Source organism: Danio rerio, chromosome 12, assembly GCF_049306965.1.
Source record: "Danio rerio strain Tuebingen ecotype United States chromosome 12, GRCz12tu, whole genome shotgun sequence".
Taxonomy (NCBI): Eukaryota; Metazoa; Chordata; class Actinopteri; order Cypriniformes; family Danionidae; genus Danio; species Danio rerio.
Window position 1 is genome coordinate 18718360 of NC_133187.1, and position 19113 is coordinate 18737472.

General features: G+C 33.2%; 1 protein-coding gene across 7 annotated transcripts in view; it reads right to left on the minus strand.

The window, feature by feature from the left end:
- The window catches only part of stambpl1 (STAM binding protein-like 1), a 37248-nt gene that overhangs the window by 4367 nt on the left and 13768 nt on the right, over positions 1–19113 (minus strand). For all 7 annotated transcript variants that reach the window (XM_073918346.1, XM_073918343.1, XM_073918344.1 and 4 more), the window contains exons 5-9: positions 18857–18952; positions 18455–18764; positions 13796–13920; positions 4259–4396; positions 1273–1385 (exon numbers count right to left, since the gene is read on the minus strand). In XM_073918346.1, coding sequence (XP_073774447.1) covers positions 1273–1385; positions 4259–4396; positions 13796–13920; positions 18455–18764; positions 18857–18952 — 782 coding nt within the window. The remainder of the gene's footprint in view (positions 1–1272; positions 1386–4258; positions 4397–13795; positions 13921–18454; positions 18765–18856; positions 18953–19113) is intronic.

The window sequence follows — 19113 nt, forward strand, 5'->3', positions numbered from 1 at the left end:
ACATGCTGTGCCCCATATGGTCTAAGCTTGTTTTTAATAAAACAAATATAAATATGCATATAATAATACTGCTTATAATAATAACATTATACAAAAGCAAATTGTTATGAATGAACTCAAAAAGCCTCCCGAGATAAAGAATTTATGTAAGCTAGAAAATAATATGTTTTGTAATATTTTAATCCTTTATATTTATATTCTATATATATTCTTATTATATACTATATATATCCTTAATATTTTAATTCTTCTTCTTATGTAAAGATATTTGCGTATTCCTCTACATCTTGTGTGTAATAAGCAGTGTGCAAGCGAGGTGCAGAACTAACATGCTCTGCGCTGGAAAATAGACCGGCTTTGTTCTGGTCTATTGAAAAATTTATTATAGTTCCTCAAAATAGCAACACGCCAGCAATACACCTCAACACGCCTCCCTTTTTAGACCAGAACGCCTATGGGCGCACATATGAGTGCAAATGCATTTGCTATTTAAACAGCATGGCGCAAAACGTCAAAACGACTCTTGCACCAAGCTAAAACTAGCAAACAACAATTGTGTCGTGCCTTTCGCCGGGTGTTTGATAGGGCCCATTGTCTTTGTCCTCAGCCCAGTTAAACCAATTGAACCTAAAAACTGTTCTTTTTTTTAGAAAAAAAAAGACTTTAGAAATAGCAAGTTTAAGTTGTCATCATTCATCTGAACTATTAAAAACATGAAATTATAAATAAATTCTACAAATAAATACTACAGATGTATAATACAAATTAATTTACCATTGTCTCCATGTTTCTATCGGTCCTATCACATTTGCATTAAATTGAACATAAAATGCAGCCAATAAACATTTAAGGCTATGACTTGAAAATGACATCATTTGACGCAGAAGAAGCTGACAGTTATCAAGGATGCATGCTATCATTGAATTGTATGATTTTAGGCTTGTTTTTGTATATATTTTTTGAAGACGACAAGCTTAAGTCAGACCCTGTTTCATTTTTCAAAAGTAAAAATGTATGTTTCTGGTAGAATGTTCCATGTGCAATCTGGCCTTGGTGTAGTTTCTCCACAGTCATTCAATTTCAAATCTTCTTTATATAACAAGTGTACCTAAATGACTCATGGATATTTTAATGTATTCATTTTTTAAACACTTAAACATCTATTGTACATTCATCTGCATTGATTTGCTGTCGAGCTTAATAGGCTGTGGACAGAAAAAAAGCCTCGAGGTTGTGTGAACATAATGGGGGGCGTGGGAGTGAGTGTCATACTCATTGTGTTTAGGTGCGCAAACAATAGCGATGGCCTCAGGTAGCATAAGCTGATAAGAGCTGTGTGTATGTAGATCCACGCTGGAGAGGAAGGCCGTCTGCGTTGGGTGAGTCTGCAAGCCAAACAAACATAGATTCAAATGAACACCCTTATTCTCAAACAGTAATAGTTCAGCAATAATTCACCAAGTGAAATAAACAGCAGATGGTTGGAGACTGAAAATAAAAGCAGAGTTGCACAGAGTTCTCATGGTGTTCCTTACACTTACATTATGTCCATCAATTATTTGATTATGCAAATAAAAATGAATACAATTGAGTAGCACAATCAGTTTTCAGCACATAGTCTTCCCCTTATACAACTATGTACTTTATATAGGTCAGTACCATTTTTAAAGTGTTCGTAATTTATTTGATTACACAGAGTTGAAATATTACAACTAAGGATTGGTTTTCATATATACAGTTAGGTCCATAAATATTTGGACATCAAGACAATTCTAACATTTCTGGATCTATACACCAACATAATCGACCTGATAATAATAAATAAAACATAATAAAATAAACAAGATGTGCTTTAACTGCAGACTGTCAGCTTTGATTTGGGGGTGTTTACATCCAAATCAGGTGAACGATGTAGGAATTACAACAGTTTGCATATCTGCCTCTCACTTGTTAAGGGTCCAAAAGTAATTGGACAAATGGCGTTTAGGCTGTTCCATGGCCAGGTGTGAGTTATTCCCTCAATATTCGAATTACAATGAGTAGATAAAATGTCCAGAGTTCATTTCAAGTGTGCTATTTACATTTGGAATCTTTTACAGTCAACTCTCAAGTTGAGATCCAATGAGTTGTCTTTATCAGTCAAGCAAGCCATAATTTGGCTGAAAAAACAAAACAAACCCATCAGAGAGATACTGTAGCAGAAACATTATGCATGGCCAAAACAACTGTTTGGAACATTCTTACAAAGAAACAACACACCAGTGAGCTTAGCAACACAAAAAGACCCAAAAAGAGGGTTTAAAGTAAGAAAAAAAATCCTGAGCCTGATTTTTTTTTTTACTTTTTTGAAGTAATATTGATTTACTTTAAATATTGCAGATAATAACAAAAATAAAGTAACAAGAGCTTAAAGTGTTTAAAAAACTGTTAAACTGAGACCAAGATAGAATCTCTTCAATGAGCATGCTTTGCACCATTTATTTAAAAGTACTATGTCAAATAAAGTGTGACTAAAAAAATGAACTTCTAAACTGAAGATTAGAAGTGAAATCAAGGCAATTATTACTTCTTTCTTTCTTTTTTCTGGGTTGTAAGCAAAGTCCTGCAAAATCTTTCTTTTTAGGACATTTGGACCAGAAGATGAAGCTGGTGGAGTGGAGGACGCTGAAGTCTCCTTTCCACTGCACACGACAAACGACAGACTGGAAGTCATTCATTTCCAATGGAGAGTAGCTCGGGAGCTGCGTTAAGTTCCAATCATCTTCGTATGCAGAAAATTCGGATCCGTATTGAGCTGCGGATCCGTAGAAATAATTCAACTCCTGCGACTAGACCTTATGTGACCTGCCACCCGGAAAAGAAGTATTCCAGTGTTGTCCAAACAGATCCGTGCAAGATGAAAAATAGGAGTTTATTTGGTTATTTTTTTTATTATAAAAAGTCTATATTCAAAAAAAAAACTTTTCTGTTCATAAATGTAAGAAAGAAAGTAATAAAAAGGGTCTTGAGGGTCTGAGAGGGTCTTTTTTAATAAAAATCATTGGATTAAAGATCATGTGTAATGATTATGACTTACAGTATTTGTAATGAAAGAAAATGACAACGAACCTCAAGACTTATATGTTGACTTTTTGTATAACTATTTTGTTGTTTACATATGGTATTGCACAAGTCTCTCCTCCATCATTAAAAGTCGCTGAAGTCGCCTTGACAACATAAATAAGAGTGACCCAAAGCATACTGCAAAAGCAACCAAAGAGTTTTTGAAGGGAAAGAAGTGGAATGTTGATGCAGGGATATGGCCAAGTCAATCACCCAATCTGAATCCAATCAAGCATGGATTTCACTTGCTCAAGACAAATTTGAAGGGAAAATGCTCCAAGAACAAGCACAAACTGAACACAGTTGTTGTAGATGCCTGGCAAAGCACCACCAGGAATGAAACCCATTGTCTGGTGATGTCTATGTGTTTCAGACCTCAGGCCATAATTGACCGTCAAGGATTTGCAATCAAGTATTAAAAAGTGAAAGTTTGATTTATGATTATTATTTTGTCCAATTACTTTTGGTCCCTTTACAAGTGGGAGGCACAAATGCAAAATGTTGTAATTCCCACAGCGTTCACCTGATTTGGATGTAAATACAATTAAATTAAAGCTGACAGTCTGCGTTTAAAGCACATCTTATTAGTTTAGTTTCAAACCCATTGTGTTGGTGTATAGAGCCAAAAATGTTAAAATTGTGTCGATGTCCAAATATTTCTGGATTTAACTATTATTTTGGAATTTTCAGCCTCAGCACTATTCTTTAACATGATCCTACAGTACTCTCTTTGATATGCTTTACTTTCAAATTATTATCAGTTCAGCAAAAAACTAATTAAAAAAAACTGCAAACTTTTAAATGTCATTTGTGTCCCCTTTGAACCAATTGAATGCATCCTTTTTTTTTTATTATTAAAACAGTTATTAGTATTTTTAAAACAGAAAAATCTCCCCTAACCTAAAATATTACTACCTTAACTAAATGATTACTATTTGAAATATAATAAAATTGGCCAGAAAGACTCATGACGTACTGCCATTCAAATTCTCTGTAAAGCTGTAATGCTTTCTATATGCTTTTTCATAGATTTTGTGAGGGTCTGAAAAAGAATCACGAGCTAGCTTTTCACCTGCAAAGAATGTGAAAAAAAAAACTGCAGAGCTTTAATTATAATAGAAGACAATATGTAAGAGCTACAAAAATAGACACCCACATGGATCCAGCCTAGGGTCAGTAGGTTATGATGATCCTGGTAACTGAACAGCTCTTCCACATTCTCCATGTCACAGTAATCAGGACCGGCAGACTGCTTTGGGACGATCACGTGAGTCAGCACAAACTCATTATGTGTCTGGGGGACAACAAAACACAGATTTTAAGATTTCAAAACACAGATTTTTCACAGATTTCTTTTAGTGAAATAAAACACTGCATATCTGGCAGGCCTAAACCACACAATATTTGGCAACAAGTGTCAAACAAGATGACCAGAGCAATGCTTAAAAGCTATAACGCTTCCTTTGTTGACAACAAAGCACATCCAAATTGTGCCATTCTGTATGCTAAGACTTTATCTGACTCATTTTGGAAGGCAGCCTAGATGTGTCTTACTGCTGCCTATTTTTAAAATAAATTAAATAAATAAAATACTGACATTTTTATGTTTCCCCTTTCTGTTAACTGTAAAACCCAATAAGTTAAAGTAACTCAAACCATTTGAGGAAAACGATTGCAAAAAAAATCATTTAAGTTAAAAAACTGTTCCTAATGAGTATTCTGAACTTAATCCATTTGAGTAAACAAAGCAATTTGAGCACAGTAATACCCATTAAATGAAGAGAACTCAAATCAACCGAGTACTGTAAAACCTGTTGGTCCCACTTTATATTAAGTGGCCTTAACTAATATGTACTTACACAGGAATTAATAGTTTGTTACAATGTACTTATTGTGTAAATACATGTTTTACTGTGTACTTATGTTTGATTAAATACTTGTATGTAATTACATCTGTAATTAACTTTTGTAATTACATTTGTAAATACCATCCCTTACACCTTAACCCCCCCTTAAACCTACCCATACCACCAAACCTGTCCTTAACCCATCCTCTATCCCAACTCAAAAGCACCACAAGTGTTCTCAAATACATTATAAACACAGTAAGTACATTGTATTTATTTTTTGATGCAAGTACATAGTAGTTAAGGACACTTAATATAAAGTGGGACCAACCTATTAAATTAAGGCAACTCAAACTGTTTGAGGAATCCGATTGCGACAAACTAGTTGAGTTAAAAAAGTAATCGATATGAGTACTGCAAACTTACTCCATTTAAGTTGGAGTAATGAGGTAGTTAATTAACTCATTACCTTCAACACTGAGTTCAAAACTCTTTTCAAATGAGTAGAATTAACTTTCAGTCAATTTTGAGTTAACTACACTCATAACATTTGATAAAGTTGACTAATGGGTTTTGAATAAACAGTGTTGAATAAAAAAGAAGATAATTGACCCTTCGCTAAGAACCACCCTCCTTAGTTACTGTTGCTACGCCTGTCAAGCTTTCATGCCTGGCACGTCTATTACAATGTGTATGCGCCGGTGTCAGCCATTCCCAGGCATAAAATTAGTGATTTTTGGCGAACAGGTGAGATATCTGAGAAAGCCAGACAAAAAAGGAGTGCAGTATGCATTACAGGGGTATATTCAATACATATAGTAGGCAACCGATTAGAGAATAATATAATCAAAATTGAAGCTAGGTCAGCCTAGCTAACCATTCAACAGCTTAGTTCATGCAGAGCAGGAGAGGTGACATTTACAAATGATCTAATAATAACTAATTAAAAATAAATAACTAGTTTATCTCTTTTTTTTTTTTTTAGCTAAAAAGCCTGATAGATTAATTGTTGTGCAATGAAATTTGGAGTTACTAACCGAAGAGCAAACACGCATGGACAGTTCTTTTACAAAATTCATTAATAGAAAGAGCAGCCAGAAAGGGGAAATTGATAGATTTGTGCCAAATATTAGCATTATTGACCGAAAACAGTGTACAGCACCTATAACTGTCAGTATGTTTGTGTGCTCTTTATACAGTTTCTATTCTAATTTGCAGATAAGTGGAAAAAATAAATAAATAAACTGAAATGCAAATCAAAGTATAAATAGCAGAAGTGAACAAAAAGATTTTCCCTACCAGCAAATATTAATCCGACACCGAATATAAAAGCAGACACTAACCTGCTACAACATCGCCAACAATGACTAAATCTCTAAAAAACATCAGTGAATTGTTCCTGTAGCTCTGACATGGACACGAGGGTTATAAATGACTGAAAAACAACAGACACTGGTAAAGTATATTGATCGCAAGTGCTCAGTTTGTGATCACATCTCCGTTTTGTTCTGTTGACATGCATTTTCAAATATTCATACCTTAAAACAGATGGAAATATAATTGTTATTAGTATGACTACTACGGCGAGGGCTTAAACAGAGCAGTGCTTTTACCATTGAGCGAAATAAAGAAAAAGACAGCTGAGAAACAGAACCTGCTTTGTATTTTTGTAGGAAACGCAGTTTAGATCTGTTTAGGGTAAGAGGTGTGCGAGTTATTGCCGTTTATCACTGAATGTGTCAGGAATATCGAAACAAAACCAATTTAACTCTGCTCCATCAGTGCCCCTCACAGAGCTTGATCCACACTGGCATTTCTCCCCTTGGGTTTTAGGTTTTAAAAAGCAAAAAAATTCCACTACCATGTCTAAACTTTTAGGATACCAGGTATCAGATTTGCACAATCCATTTGCACAATGCTTTGGCCTGTTTCCCTCACTCGAAAGCTTGACAGATCCAGATTAGGTTGCTATGCCATGATTGGTGGGTGGCGGTTTTTGGGTGTGGCTTAGCGAAGGGTCAATTTGAAAAATGTTAGAAACCGGTAACCACTGACTTGCATAATAGGAAAAACAAATACCATAGTAGTCAATGATTCCAGCATTTGTTTTCAAAATATCTCTTTTTGTGTTCATTGGAAGACAGAATCTCAAACTAGTTTGTGACTAGTGAAGAGTGAAGAAATCAATCAGTTTTGAGTAAACTGTCCTTTTAACTTACTTAATAAAGCAGCTTTTATGCCATTTTTAATGTGATTTTGAATATTTCTTTGTATTTATTATCACATCTTTGTTTTTTTGTCTAGTTATTTATGAAAGTATATTTGTATGTACAGTATATTTGTGTAGCACTTTGATATGATACTTTTAAAGGCTTATATTTTATTATTATATTAATTACACACTTTATTTTAAAATTTCCCTGTCCAGTGTAATTATTAATTAATATTATTTTATTACTTGTACTTATAGGGTTAGGTTTAGTGACATGTAATTATGCATAATTAACTGCAATTACTTTAGTAAAAATATATAGAATGTGTAAAAAGGCCACCTTAATATAAAGTTACCTTATATTATTATATGAACATCTGATCTTAAGTATAGCTGCATCGCTCTAATATTTGGATTGGTTATCGGCTTCGATACTATTCAATAGTTTAATGTGAACTACAGTGGTCATATTCATGTTCAAGTCAGCGCTTCCCTCCGCTGCCCGTCAATCATTTTGCATTCATTCACAATTCAATTTGTGTGCAACATTAGGTTATGACAACACAAAAGAGTCTATCCAAAATTATTTATTCCAATTAGTTTAAAAAATCAGTGGAGAAATTGGTTAGTTTTGCAATAAAAGGCTTAACTTAAAATCTAAAGTGAAGTCTAGGGATACTCTGATCGATCAGCTGGAGATCGGTATTAGCCGATAATCACATTTTATGACTCAATCAGTACTCGCTAACATGGCCGATCACATTTGATTTATTTAGTTATTTAATTTATTTACACATGGACAAAGTACAACATGACATGTTGTTCCAGAGTTAGCTATAAAGCTAATTTACATCTGTAGTCATGGGCAGGAAGTTGTAACAAATTTAACAGTAAAAAGTAATACAATATACACTTACAGTAAAACACATACATCAGAATCAGTACTCTGTATCAGCCGATCACCAGATCTGCTCCAAAACCCCTGATCGGAGCATCTCTAATGAAGATTGTAAATCTGATTACAAATGCACAATGCTAAATACAGATATAAATGAAACATTTAAGCTTGTCCATTTCTTTGATCACATTCATAGATAATGTATTCAATCAGATTGCTTTCAAAGGGTAGACGCTAGGGGTGTCAAAATTAAGTGTTTCTTTGGTGCACCGCGATGCATACGTGGACAATAAGGTATCGGTTCAGTAATAATCATAACCGGTTATTATGTACTGAAGTCATTGGGCAAATGCTAAGGGCGCTCTATATCCAGAGGGGCGCCGGAAATGAGCGCAGTTCAGTTCCTGACACACATTCAGTTATAGACGGCAATAACTCAAAAACCTCTTACCCTAAAAAGATCTAAAGTGTGTTTCCTACAAAAAGACAAAGTTGGTTATGTTTCACAGCTGTCTTTCTTTTTTCTTTTTTTGCTTGACATTACGAGCACTGCTCCGTTTAAGCTCTCGCAATATTAGTTTAGCTAAAGTGTGTGTGTGTGTGTGTGTGTGTGTGTGTGTGTGTGTGTTTGTTTATTTGTTTGGTGCGGTCTATGTTTGTGTATGTGTTTGAATGAGAGACAGTGTGGTGCTGTGTGTCTGTGTGTTTATAGACAGCTTGTTATAGCCTCCCCCCTAAAATATAACACTGTATATAGAAAGCATTGTCAATGCACCGTGATGCACCGAGATATCGAATTGAACCGAATCGAAGGCATGACAATCGTAACTGAACCGAACCGTGAAACCAGTATAGGATCACACCTCTAGTAGACGCTCATATAGTCAAATGCATATTCACTTAAGACTGGCTCCTTGCTATCTATTCATATAAAGCTTAAACATTTCGCAAACTATTGTTTAAGCACTCTAGCCAAACAAAATTTAAACATTTGGCCTGAAAGCAAAACAAAGCTCTAATTCAGCACTAATTCTAAAACAGATCCCACAGCCCTGGAGTACACTGCAAAAAATGCTTTTCTTACTTAGATTTTTTGTCTTGTTTCTAGTCCAAATATCTAAAAATCCCTAAATCAAGAAGAATTTTCTAGACAAGCAAAACATATTGTCTTGTTTTGAGAAATAATATGCCAATATTAAGTGAGTTTTTCCTTAAAACAAGCAAAATAATCTGCCAATGGGGTAAGCAAAATAATCTTACATCAAAAGAAAAAGCAAGACTATTTTGCTTACCCCATTGGCAGATTATTTTGCTTGCTTTAAGGAAAAACTCACTTAATATTGGCATATTATTTCTCAAAACAAGACAATATGTTTTGCTTGTTTAGAAAATGCTTCTTGATATAAGAAATTTTAGATATTTAGACTAGAAACAAGACAAAAAATCTAAGCAAGAAAAGCATTTTTTGCAGTGTAGTTGTGTGTCTATGACAGCAGAAATGAAAGCTGCTGCTCTCTGTATTGGTTTCAGTTTTCTCAATTTCTCAAATTACATCTGCTCACAGACCTTCCCTTCAGTAAAAAGAGGAAAGTGGTTGAAAGTGGACAAAACAGACATAATAAACCACCAGGTGTAAATGGGAATGTGTTTTCTTCATCTACTTGTGATCCGATCATCAAAAAGGCAACTTGTTTAAGAAGTATAAACAGGGTCAATGATATCCCACTATCCTTTGTGTTACATTTACTGACAGTGAAGCAAGAAATACAATATTTTTGTTTGGTTTGTGGTCAGATCAAGTGTAAATGTGTATTTTTTTAACCATTTTTTTTCAATCTATTGTTGTGACATGAAAGTCGATGATATAATAAATAAAACTGCAATGTGCAATAAAAACACCTGCAAAACTATATATTAAATAATGTTAAAATAAACATGTTTCATATTATTCCTAGGAAAAGTAAGCAACACTACAAGTTGTAGGCTGTGCATACAGTCGCATAACATATTTTATAAAATTCAATTTGGGCCAAATATACTGGACAAAAAATGACCACCCGTAGAGCTACAACTAACCTGTAAGCTGCTGATGAAAACATAATGTGTTGCTGCCTTTTTAGTTACAGACAAATTGCACATCTGCTGGTCAAAAACCCAGGCTTAGCTGAATTTGAATTTGACACAAAGTGATTCTTGTCAACTGAGTAAAATATCAGGGCTAGTTGCTAATTTACAAACATGTATTCATATTAGATTTGGTCACAGAATGATTATTTTTACGATGTTAACACAGTTGTGTGCTAGTTAGTTCATTTTATATGTATACTATATTCTCCACTCGTCTTCATACGTACTGTGTAAACATAGAAGAACAGATTTACTACAGTAACCTACTGTTTTAGTGACTACTGTAAAAACATTTCAAAATCAGGTCACTTAATTCATTATAATTTATGTAGATTTAATCAAATTTGGGAAAAATTGAAATATTTACATGTACCTGTAACTAAACATTTTACAATATTTTTTTTTTTTTTTTTAATCTGGCTTATTTTAAGAAAGAATAATGTATGAAAGAGAACAATAGACCTTCACAAAAGATTTTAGGTTAAATAGGTTTAAAGAAACCTGTATATCTATATATTGCATCTGTTTTTATTAGTGAATAAATGTGTATTATTTATTTGTCATTACGATGTGAGCAATAAACAAGGTGTGGAGGGGTGGGGGGTGTTTGAACCATTTCCAAAAATATCTTATTTACGAAAATATTCATTTATGACTTTAATATAGATATAGATTATAAAATATATAAATATATAAAATATAGATTATGACTTTTTAGTCATATCTCACATTACAGGGAAATTTATATGAAATTATGGTGTAAACATCAGTCTCTGGACTTGTTGCATCACAGACACCAATTTTAACTATTTATAAAAATTTAATTACATACAGGCGATCGAATATTGTGCATGGATTTATATTGCGATCTTGATTTCCGTAAGTATTACATAGCTTTGTAAATGTTTATTATTGCCATTTGTTGAGTCTTCCCATGCAGTTTGATAGAGTGCTTGGACCTGGAAGCTGCTTTATGTGTTGTCACACTTAACAAGCGGATATTGCAATTTTTGTACATTGGCAATGTTGTAATTATTTTGATATACTGCACAGCCCTGAATTGAAGTATTACATTTTTGCTAAAAGTACACATGAAATCAAAACTAACATATTGATTTTGTTATCTCATATTGCTATATTTGTTATGAACAATTCACCTGTGCATGTCAAAAAAAAGTAAAAAAAAAAACTGCCCTTGTAATCTAAAATTAAAATCTGAAAATGCACTTCCTGTCAGTTTCAAGTTAAAATCTTTCTGAGATATTGGGCATAGTTAACATACTTTACTACGCACCTCTAACTGTCAGTTTTGAAAGCGCTATGATATCAAACAGAAATAGTGAGAAGGAAGTAAAAGTAATTAATCTCCCGAAAACCCTTTCCCGATCTTTCTGAATGAAATGCATACTTTACTACATCCAATCAGCTCGCAGTTGAAAAACAACAAACCATGACCACTGTTTTCTCATTAAACATTACGTTGCTTTAAAAACTGTGTCACAATACAAAAAAAATAAATAAAAAGGGTTTCAGCTTCAGATTCATGCAGACTTTAAGGCCCAATCCCAATTCGACCCCTTAGCACTTCCCCATACCCCTACTCCTCAATTTGCACATTCATATGAAGGGGTAGGGGTGTCCTAATTCTCTTCAGCTTGAAGGCATAGGGCTAAGGGGAAGTGCTAGATAGCTCTTGAAACTTGAGATTTTTTAGGACCACACTCGAAAGCATGGGGTAAGAAAATTTCCCAGAGTACACCATCTACAATGGCAGCACACGGAATATGAGATGGACAAATTATTATTATTTTATCATTATTACGAATTTTTATAACAAACAAGCATATCTTTTAATACATTCATAACCGCGTTCATGTTTTACTGTCATGTTTAGAAAAAACAAACAAAAAAAACAAAAAACGCTAAAATAAAACACGCAAAATTTCACTATATATTATCCCTAATAATAACTCCTGTAGCTATAGCAGTCCCATTCAAGTCCCAGACAATCAAATAGCCTGTCAGAAAGTCTAGTGGCTGGGAATGAGCTTTTTACCATGTCTGCTAAAATGTTAATATTGTGTTTTGTGTGTTTACGTAGATGAATACGTACACAGTGTAAATACACAGTACAGTTATGAGCTTTTTGCCATATTATATCGGTATGATAACATAATATAATATAAGCTGTCAGTGATTTCCTGAATATAAATACCAAAAAATAATGGCACAAATAGAATTGTGATTTGACCACCAAAGGTCTCTCTATTCTGTTTTTGTCATTAAACCATTATGCTGCCTCAGAAGACTGTCCAAATCCAGTTTTATAAACTGCCTGATAGCACAGTGAGGCAAAATATCAGCTGTTCTAAGCTTCTGGAAGCAGCCCCGGTGTTCAGTTCAATAAAACAGGTTCTCATAAACAACTGTGAAATTAACAAAGTTGAAGCAAGTGACCCAGGGTGACTGCAGGTTTCACAAAGTAAAATTTAAGACTTTAAGACATTTTTAGGACCATTATGAATGAATGATAAGACACATAAAGGATATATATATATATATATATATATATATATATATATATATATATATATATATATATATATATATATATATATATATATATATATATAATTTAATGCATTTTTATAATTTAATGCATTTTATAATACAATAATAAATTTAAATATTTTAGATAATTCTTAGCAAAATATTTTAAATATTTTCCAACATAAACTTTCTTTAAAATAAAAAAACAAATGAATAAATGTTTTTTTATAAATAAAAAAATATATATAATAAACTAAATCTATGAACAATAATCTGTCCAGGTTGGTGTTCTCAGCAGTAAATACATAGAGCACTTTCAAACAAATGTTATTGTAAGGAAAATTAGTAAACTATTATTATAAATAGTTTAAAAAATATATATATATATTTTTTAATAAAAAGTTGAAAGTTTTTTGTGATGGATTGTTGGTGATGGTATGGGTTTTGGTCAGATTGGGTAACAATACATAAACAAAGTAAAATTAGAACTTGTTTAAAAACTCAATATTCTACTCAATATTTCAGTAAATTTAAGACTTTTTAATGCCTAAACTTTAGATTTTGGAATTTAAGACCTTTTAAGACTCGGAATCCCTTGTGGCCATGTTAAAAAGATGAGACTAAAAATAAAGAAAACCTCCACTTATTTATGACAAATCTAAGAAAAATCAAATCACTCATCAAAACTAATCACTACAGATCAAAACAATTAAAAAATGGTGTTTGTTGAAAAAACTGCTGTAATACTACAGTATTGCAGTGTCATTTTCCTATGAATAGTATCACTATTTCATGTGTGGTGAAAGAATGAGGAAGTCACATTTACATCTAGTGTTTACACTGATTGTGTAACACTACTTTCACAGTGAATGAGAATTGCTGCACACAAAAAGGTTAAATGATGTTTACAACTGACCTTCAGCACTCCCTAAACCACATTTACACTCACTTCCAGGGAAGTATCAGCATAAATCAGGAAATTCAGCTTTGGTTATCACTCGATAAAAGGGATCTCACTCACACCCACAGAGAAATGGTTTGCTCGGTCTGAGGACTTACCAGTTTTCCACAGAGAACTCCACACGTTTCAATTCCTCTCGCTGTGTTACTGTCTGCCAGCAGAAGGAACCTGTAAGTCAGGTCTCGTGGGATTAAAACCCGCCTCAGGCCTTCCACGCGCTGATCTAAAACACACAGAAACATATTGTAGTACTGCTAATAGTGTAACACAAGTACTGCATAATCTAGAACAGCAAAATACAACTTTACAGAGTTATTAGAATCCTAATGGAGTTTATTTTGCATTAATGAATGTTGAAATATATATTGTTCATCTCGTAATAGTGATTTATCTAATTCCTAATTCTTTAAAAAATAGCAACAGTTTATTTATTAGATTCCAATAAATCAACTGTTGCTATTTGTTTAAGAAATTAATAGTTAAGCAAAGTCACATTCAATTGATAAAAAAGTATAAAAGAACTACAAAAAAGTCTGTAAAAATGTTCAAATTCAAATTCTGAAAAAAGAAAAAGATTATAAATAATCAACTCAAAAACAGAAAGCCTGCAAAAAAATAAAAAATTTCCACCAAGTTTTCTAAAAATCAATAAATAAATGAATACATTTTGCAAGAGTAACATGCTCTGTGCCAAGACAAAAACTGTTGGGGTTTTAACACTGGCTGCAAGATATTGGAAAAATCCTATATTGCAATATTTTTTTGCAAAAATAAATCAAACATCGCAATTTGAATACAGTCTCTCAAGATGTTTTGAATAGCTCTGTTTGTTTGACAGTTTTCTTTGGAGTCTAACAGTATTCAGGTACAAAAATGAATCATCAACAAATGCGAAAAAAATAAATGAATAAATAAATAAATAACTTTCTTACTTTGCTTCATCTTGTTTGTAGTCGAAATTCTTAGATCAAGTAAAAATATTGTTTTGTTTTCACCTTCAGAATAAATAAGTCAAAATTAGGAGTTTTTCCTTTAAAACAAGCTCAATTATCTGCCAATTGAATAAGTCAAATAATCAAGTTTTGCTTTAAAATTTAGATATTTGGACTATAAACAAGACAAAAATTCCAAGTAAGAATTTTTTCCCCCCAAAATAAATAATTACAATTTAAATATAACTATAATCTTTATTTCACCTCCAGCATCAGATTTTTTTGTGCCCAAATGTTTTAAACCATGATGAAATGCAGTGACCTTAATAACATTTGCAAATAAAAAAAACTTCACTTTATTATGGTTAAACTTAGCACCAACTCTACAAATCACATGAGTTCTGTAGCTCCTGGTCATCTATAATTCAGACTCAACACTGCAGATCTTGTGATGTGACTATTGCAAATATACAGATTGCGATATCAATGCCAAACGATATATTGTGCAGCCCTACTTTATTGCTAATATGTAAATTGGAAAATCTATGGCTTTCACTGGGAACTTTTTGGCTCTCTGATAACCTGTGTTCCCTGAAAAACAAGCAAACAGGGTTTTCAACAAAAAAAACAAATAATATAAATAATTTAAGCACAAAATCAGTATGACTGGAGTAAAGACTTGCTTGTAATAATATTTCCCAATATTACTGTATTTTTTAATCAAATAAAGATAAAATTTGATATTAAAAACTAAAATATTAAACTTTTGGACTGCTAGTATCATAACATAATTGGCTTCATCACTCTGTCTCCTCTCCAACAATCAGCCGGTGTGTGGTCTGGCGCAATATGGCTGCCGTCACGTCATCCAGGTGGATGCTGCACACTAGTGTTGGATGAGGAGATTTCCCCCAATGTGTAAAGCGCTTTGAGTGTCTAGAAAAGCGCTATATACATGTAAGGAATTATTCTTATTACTGTTATTATTGTTATTATCATTATTATTATTATTATAAGTAAACAAATGAATTACTCGATTTTATAATAACATAAGATCAGCAGTCAAATAAAAAGTTTAAAGAGATACCTCTCAAAAATGTGAAAGTGTATTCATTCTCAAGTAACCTAGTATATAGGTGGCTAATTTTATCTATTAAAACATTAATAAAGATCATTAATGTGTATGCTCACAAAAATCTGGAGTCTCAGCTTCATGTGACATAATTAAATATATCAAACAGTAGGAATGAACAAAAAGACAATATTTCTAATTGAGTACCAATTTTATAATGGTTGTGTCCAGTATAAACAGAAGAATCATTTTGTCATCATGTGTCCTCTTTTGTAAACAAATGTGTGCAAGGGAATTGTCTTATACAATAGTGGAGGTTTTTCTTTTTGTGTCTGCTATAGATAAATCAGAGAGAGGTGTTTGTCTCTCACCAATTATATTACACACTACAATTACCAAACCCCTAAAAATCAAAACTTCTAGGTTTTCTCAATGTTTTTGTAATGTTTTTTATATATATATATATATATATATATATATATATATATATATATATATATATATATATATATATATATATATATATACATCTTACGCTACGCTACATCTTTAAATATATATATATATATATATATATATATATATATATATATATATATATATAAAGATGTAGCGTACACACACACACAAAACAAATCTGAAAATTCTCACCCTCATATTGTTATGCCCTGGGGCCTTCGTTCGCACTCATCTTCGTAACTCAAATTAATATATTTTAGATGACATCTGAAAGCTCTCTGACCCTTCATAAGCAGCAACAGTTGTCCAAAGTCCAGAAACAAAACCATCATCAAATGTTCCATGTGACTTCAATGGTTAAACCCATAAGCATACACAGCCCCATAAGCACCTTTTGTGCACCCAAAAAACAAACAAAAAACAACAACTTTGCTTTGCTTTTGCATCAGATCAGGGTGCACGTTTACAACGTACAATAAGGCACTTGCATGTTGTGCTGCTAACTTTAACAGGCAAATACCTTGTATGTTTGGCCAACAAAGTCATTTAATTTCTTTTTTTTTTTGGAGCTTTGTATTTGAACCATTGAAATCACATGGAATGTTTTGACATTAGCCCCTTTAACACAGTGATATCAGTAAACATCTGAAAAGTCTCTGGAACAACTTTACCAGTAAATTTAAAAAAGCGCTGTTCACACAGGCAAGGAGATTACAGATTTTTTTCCGGAAAAGAGCATTCACACATCCATTCCAAAATACTGGTAAATTCTCACATCATTAACCAGAAATGACTTCTAAACGGCTGGGCTTTTATGTGTAAACAGGAGTCTGGCTTTTGTTGATGATTTCCCTTTTATTTAAAGCTTTAGCATTCGTGCACCTGCATTGTCCAAGAGATATTCAAAAGCAGAAGCGTGAACCGCAGCTAAATGTTTACACATTTGACTACATTACAAATTCTATAGATGAATAAGTATTGTGAACAACTTTGATGAAAACAAATGGAGGAACACTTTCACATGTCGAGATGTGTGCTGGCGCTTTTATCAAGCAATTGAAGCAGAGTTTGAAGGTAAACAATGAGCGGCTTGTCAAAAGCATTTTATCAATATTTTTTTCCACAGTTGGCATCATTATTATTTGAATTGCTTATAACTATTTATCAGAGTTTTGTCAGTATATTATTCAACACAAGATGTGTACAAGAAATAATTTTTTTAAAGAGCACCTTAAAGGGTTAAGAAGGAACATAGTATCCTTATATATGGTATCAGACTAACATCTAGGGGCCAAATCTGTCAAGAAAAATATTCAAAGGCTTTTATTTTCATAAACAGTGCAGATGTGAATGCGTCTGAATGCTCTGATTGGCTGAAGTAGACGTCTCATGTCAGCGCATTCTAAACATGAACGCAATCTCTTTGGTGTTATGCCAGGAGGAGCACCCGTGCTGTAAAATGCACCTCTTCTGCTGAAATGTGCACCTATTAAATAAAATTGATTCAAAAAAATAATAATAATAATAATTATGCTATTAATGAGAGTGACTGAGGTGAGTTTCATGACTGAAACCCTTCCCTTACGGAAGATATATTAATAAATAAGTAAATAGATTAACTTTAAATACAATAGTGATAAGATTAGACAAATTGTTTAATGTGTGGTTTTGTTTAAAACCGCAACAACAATTTTGTGTTCCATGTAGCCTAAATGTCTGTTTAAAACCCACCAAAAAGACTAATTTTAGGCTACACTACAGTCAGTATTATTATTTTACATTTATTTGTACACCTTGTGTCTGAGTCTGAGGGGTGTATTTCTCTGCACAACATGGCAATTTTACTTCTGCGTTCGCATAGAACAGCAATCTAGCAAATTACTGGTAATGTCACAATTACTTCTTCCGAAGAGTTGCCGAATTTACTGGTATTTTTAAAAAGGGTCTGTTCACACATGATCCCTTTCCAGAAAATTGCAGATAATTTTTAAGGTCTGTAAGTGTAAAAGGGGCTAGTATCTTTGGTTCCTTTTCTAGACTTTGAACGACTTGGTACCATTACTGTATATGGAGGATAAGAGAGCTCTCTGATTTCATCTAAAATATCTTACTTTGAGTTCTGAAGACAAACAAAGGTCTACGGTATTGGAATGATGTAATTGTTGGTAATTAATACCTGAATTTAAATGTATGTGTAACTAACCATCAGTAATAGAAAAGAAAACACACAACTGACTAATTATAGGGCGAAATATTAAATCATAACTTCAAGCAAATATGATCAACACACTTACTCTGTACAGCTGCTAAGGTGGCTGCCGGTTTGGGAATAGGGGCTGCTGGTTTGTTACGATTGGGGTCAAGGCGCACATGGTTTCTGGGGGTCTGGGATAAACAGGACCCGTCAGTTTGTTCAGGCACTTTGGGGCCAGCATCATCCCTCCGACTGGCCAGCTCCTGTCTACGCAGTTGGTCCTCAAAGTAACGGAACTGCTCAGACTCGATCTGCATCTTCCTGAGCTGTGCCACACGCTGCCGCTCTTCCTCCAGCATAGACATCTTCTGCAGTTGTGCACCACACATGTCAACGGCCATGGCTTGAGTCTGCATGACACATAGTTTATATTCACAATAATGAATCTGATCTTAAACTAACAGGCATTAATTCAGCTGTGAATAAAGTGTGTCAAATGTACCTGACTCTTCAGATATTCGCTGTGTTCTTTGCTGTATTTCTCGTGGAGAAGTCTCTTTAATTGGTCCTTGCGTGGAAAAGCCACTTCCTGTAATTTCTGAACACAGAAGAACAGATAATGGGGAAAACATTAGGTGTCGGGTTACAGACAGCGAATACCAAATCAATATGTGCTAGCTAATGCTTTCAGGGACATAATGATTTTTTTAAAGCTGGGAAGAGAGACACTTAAACCAATTACTCATCTTTTTTGCCTTC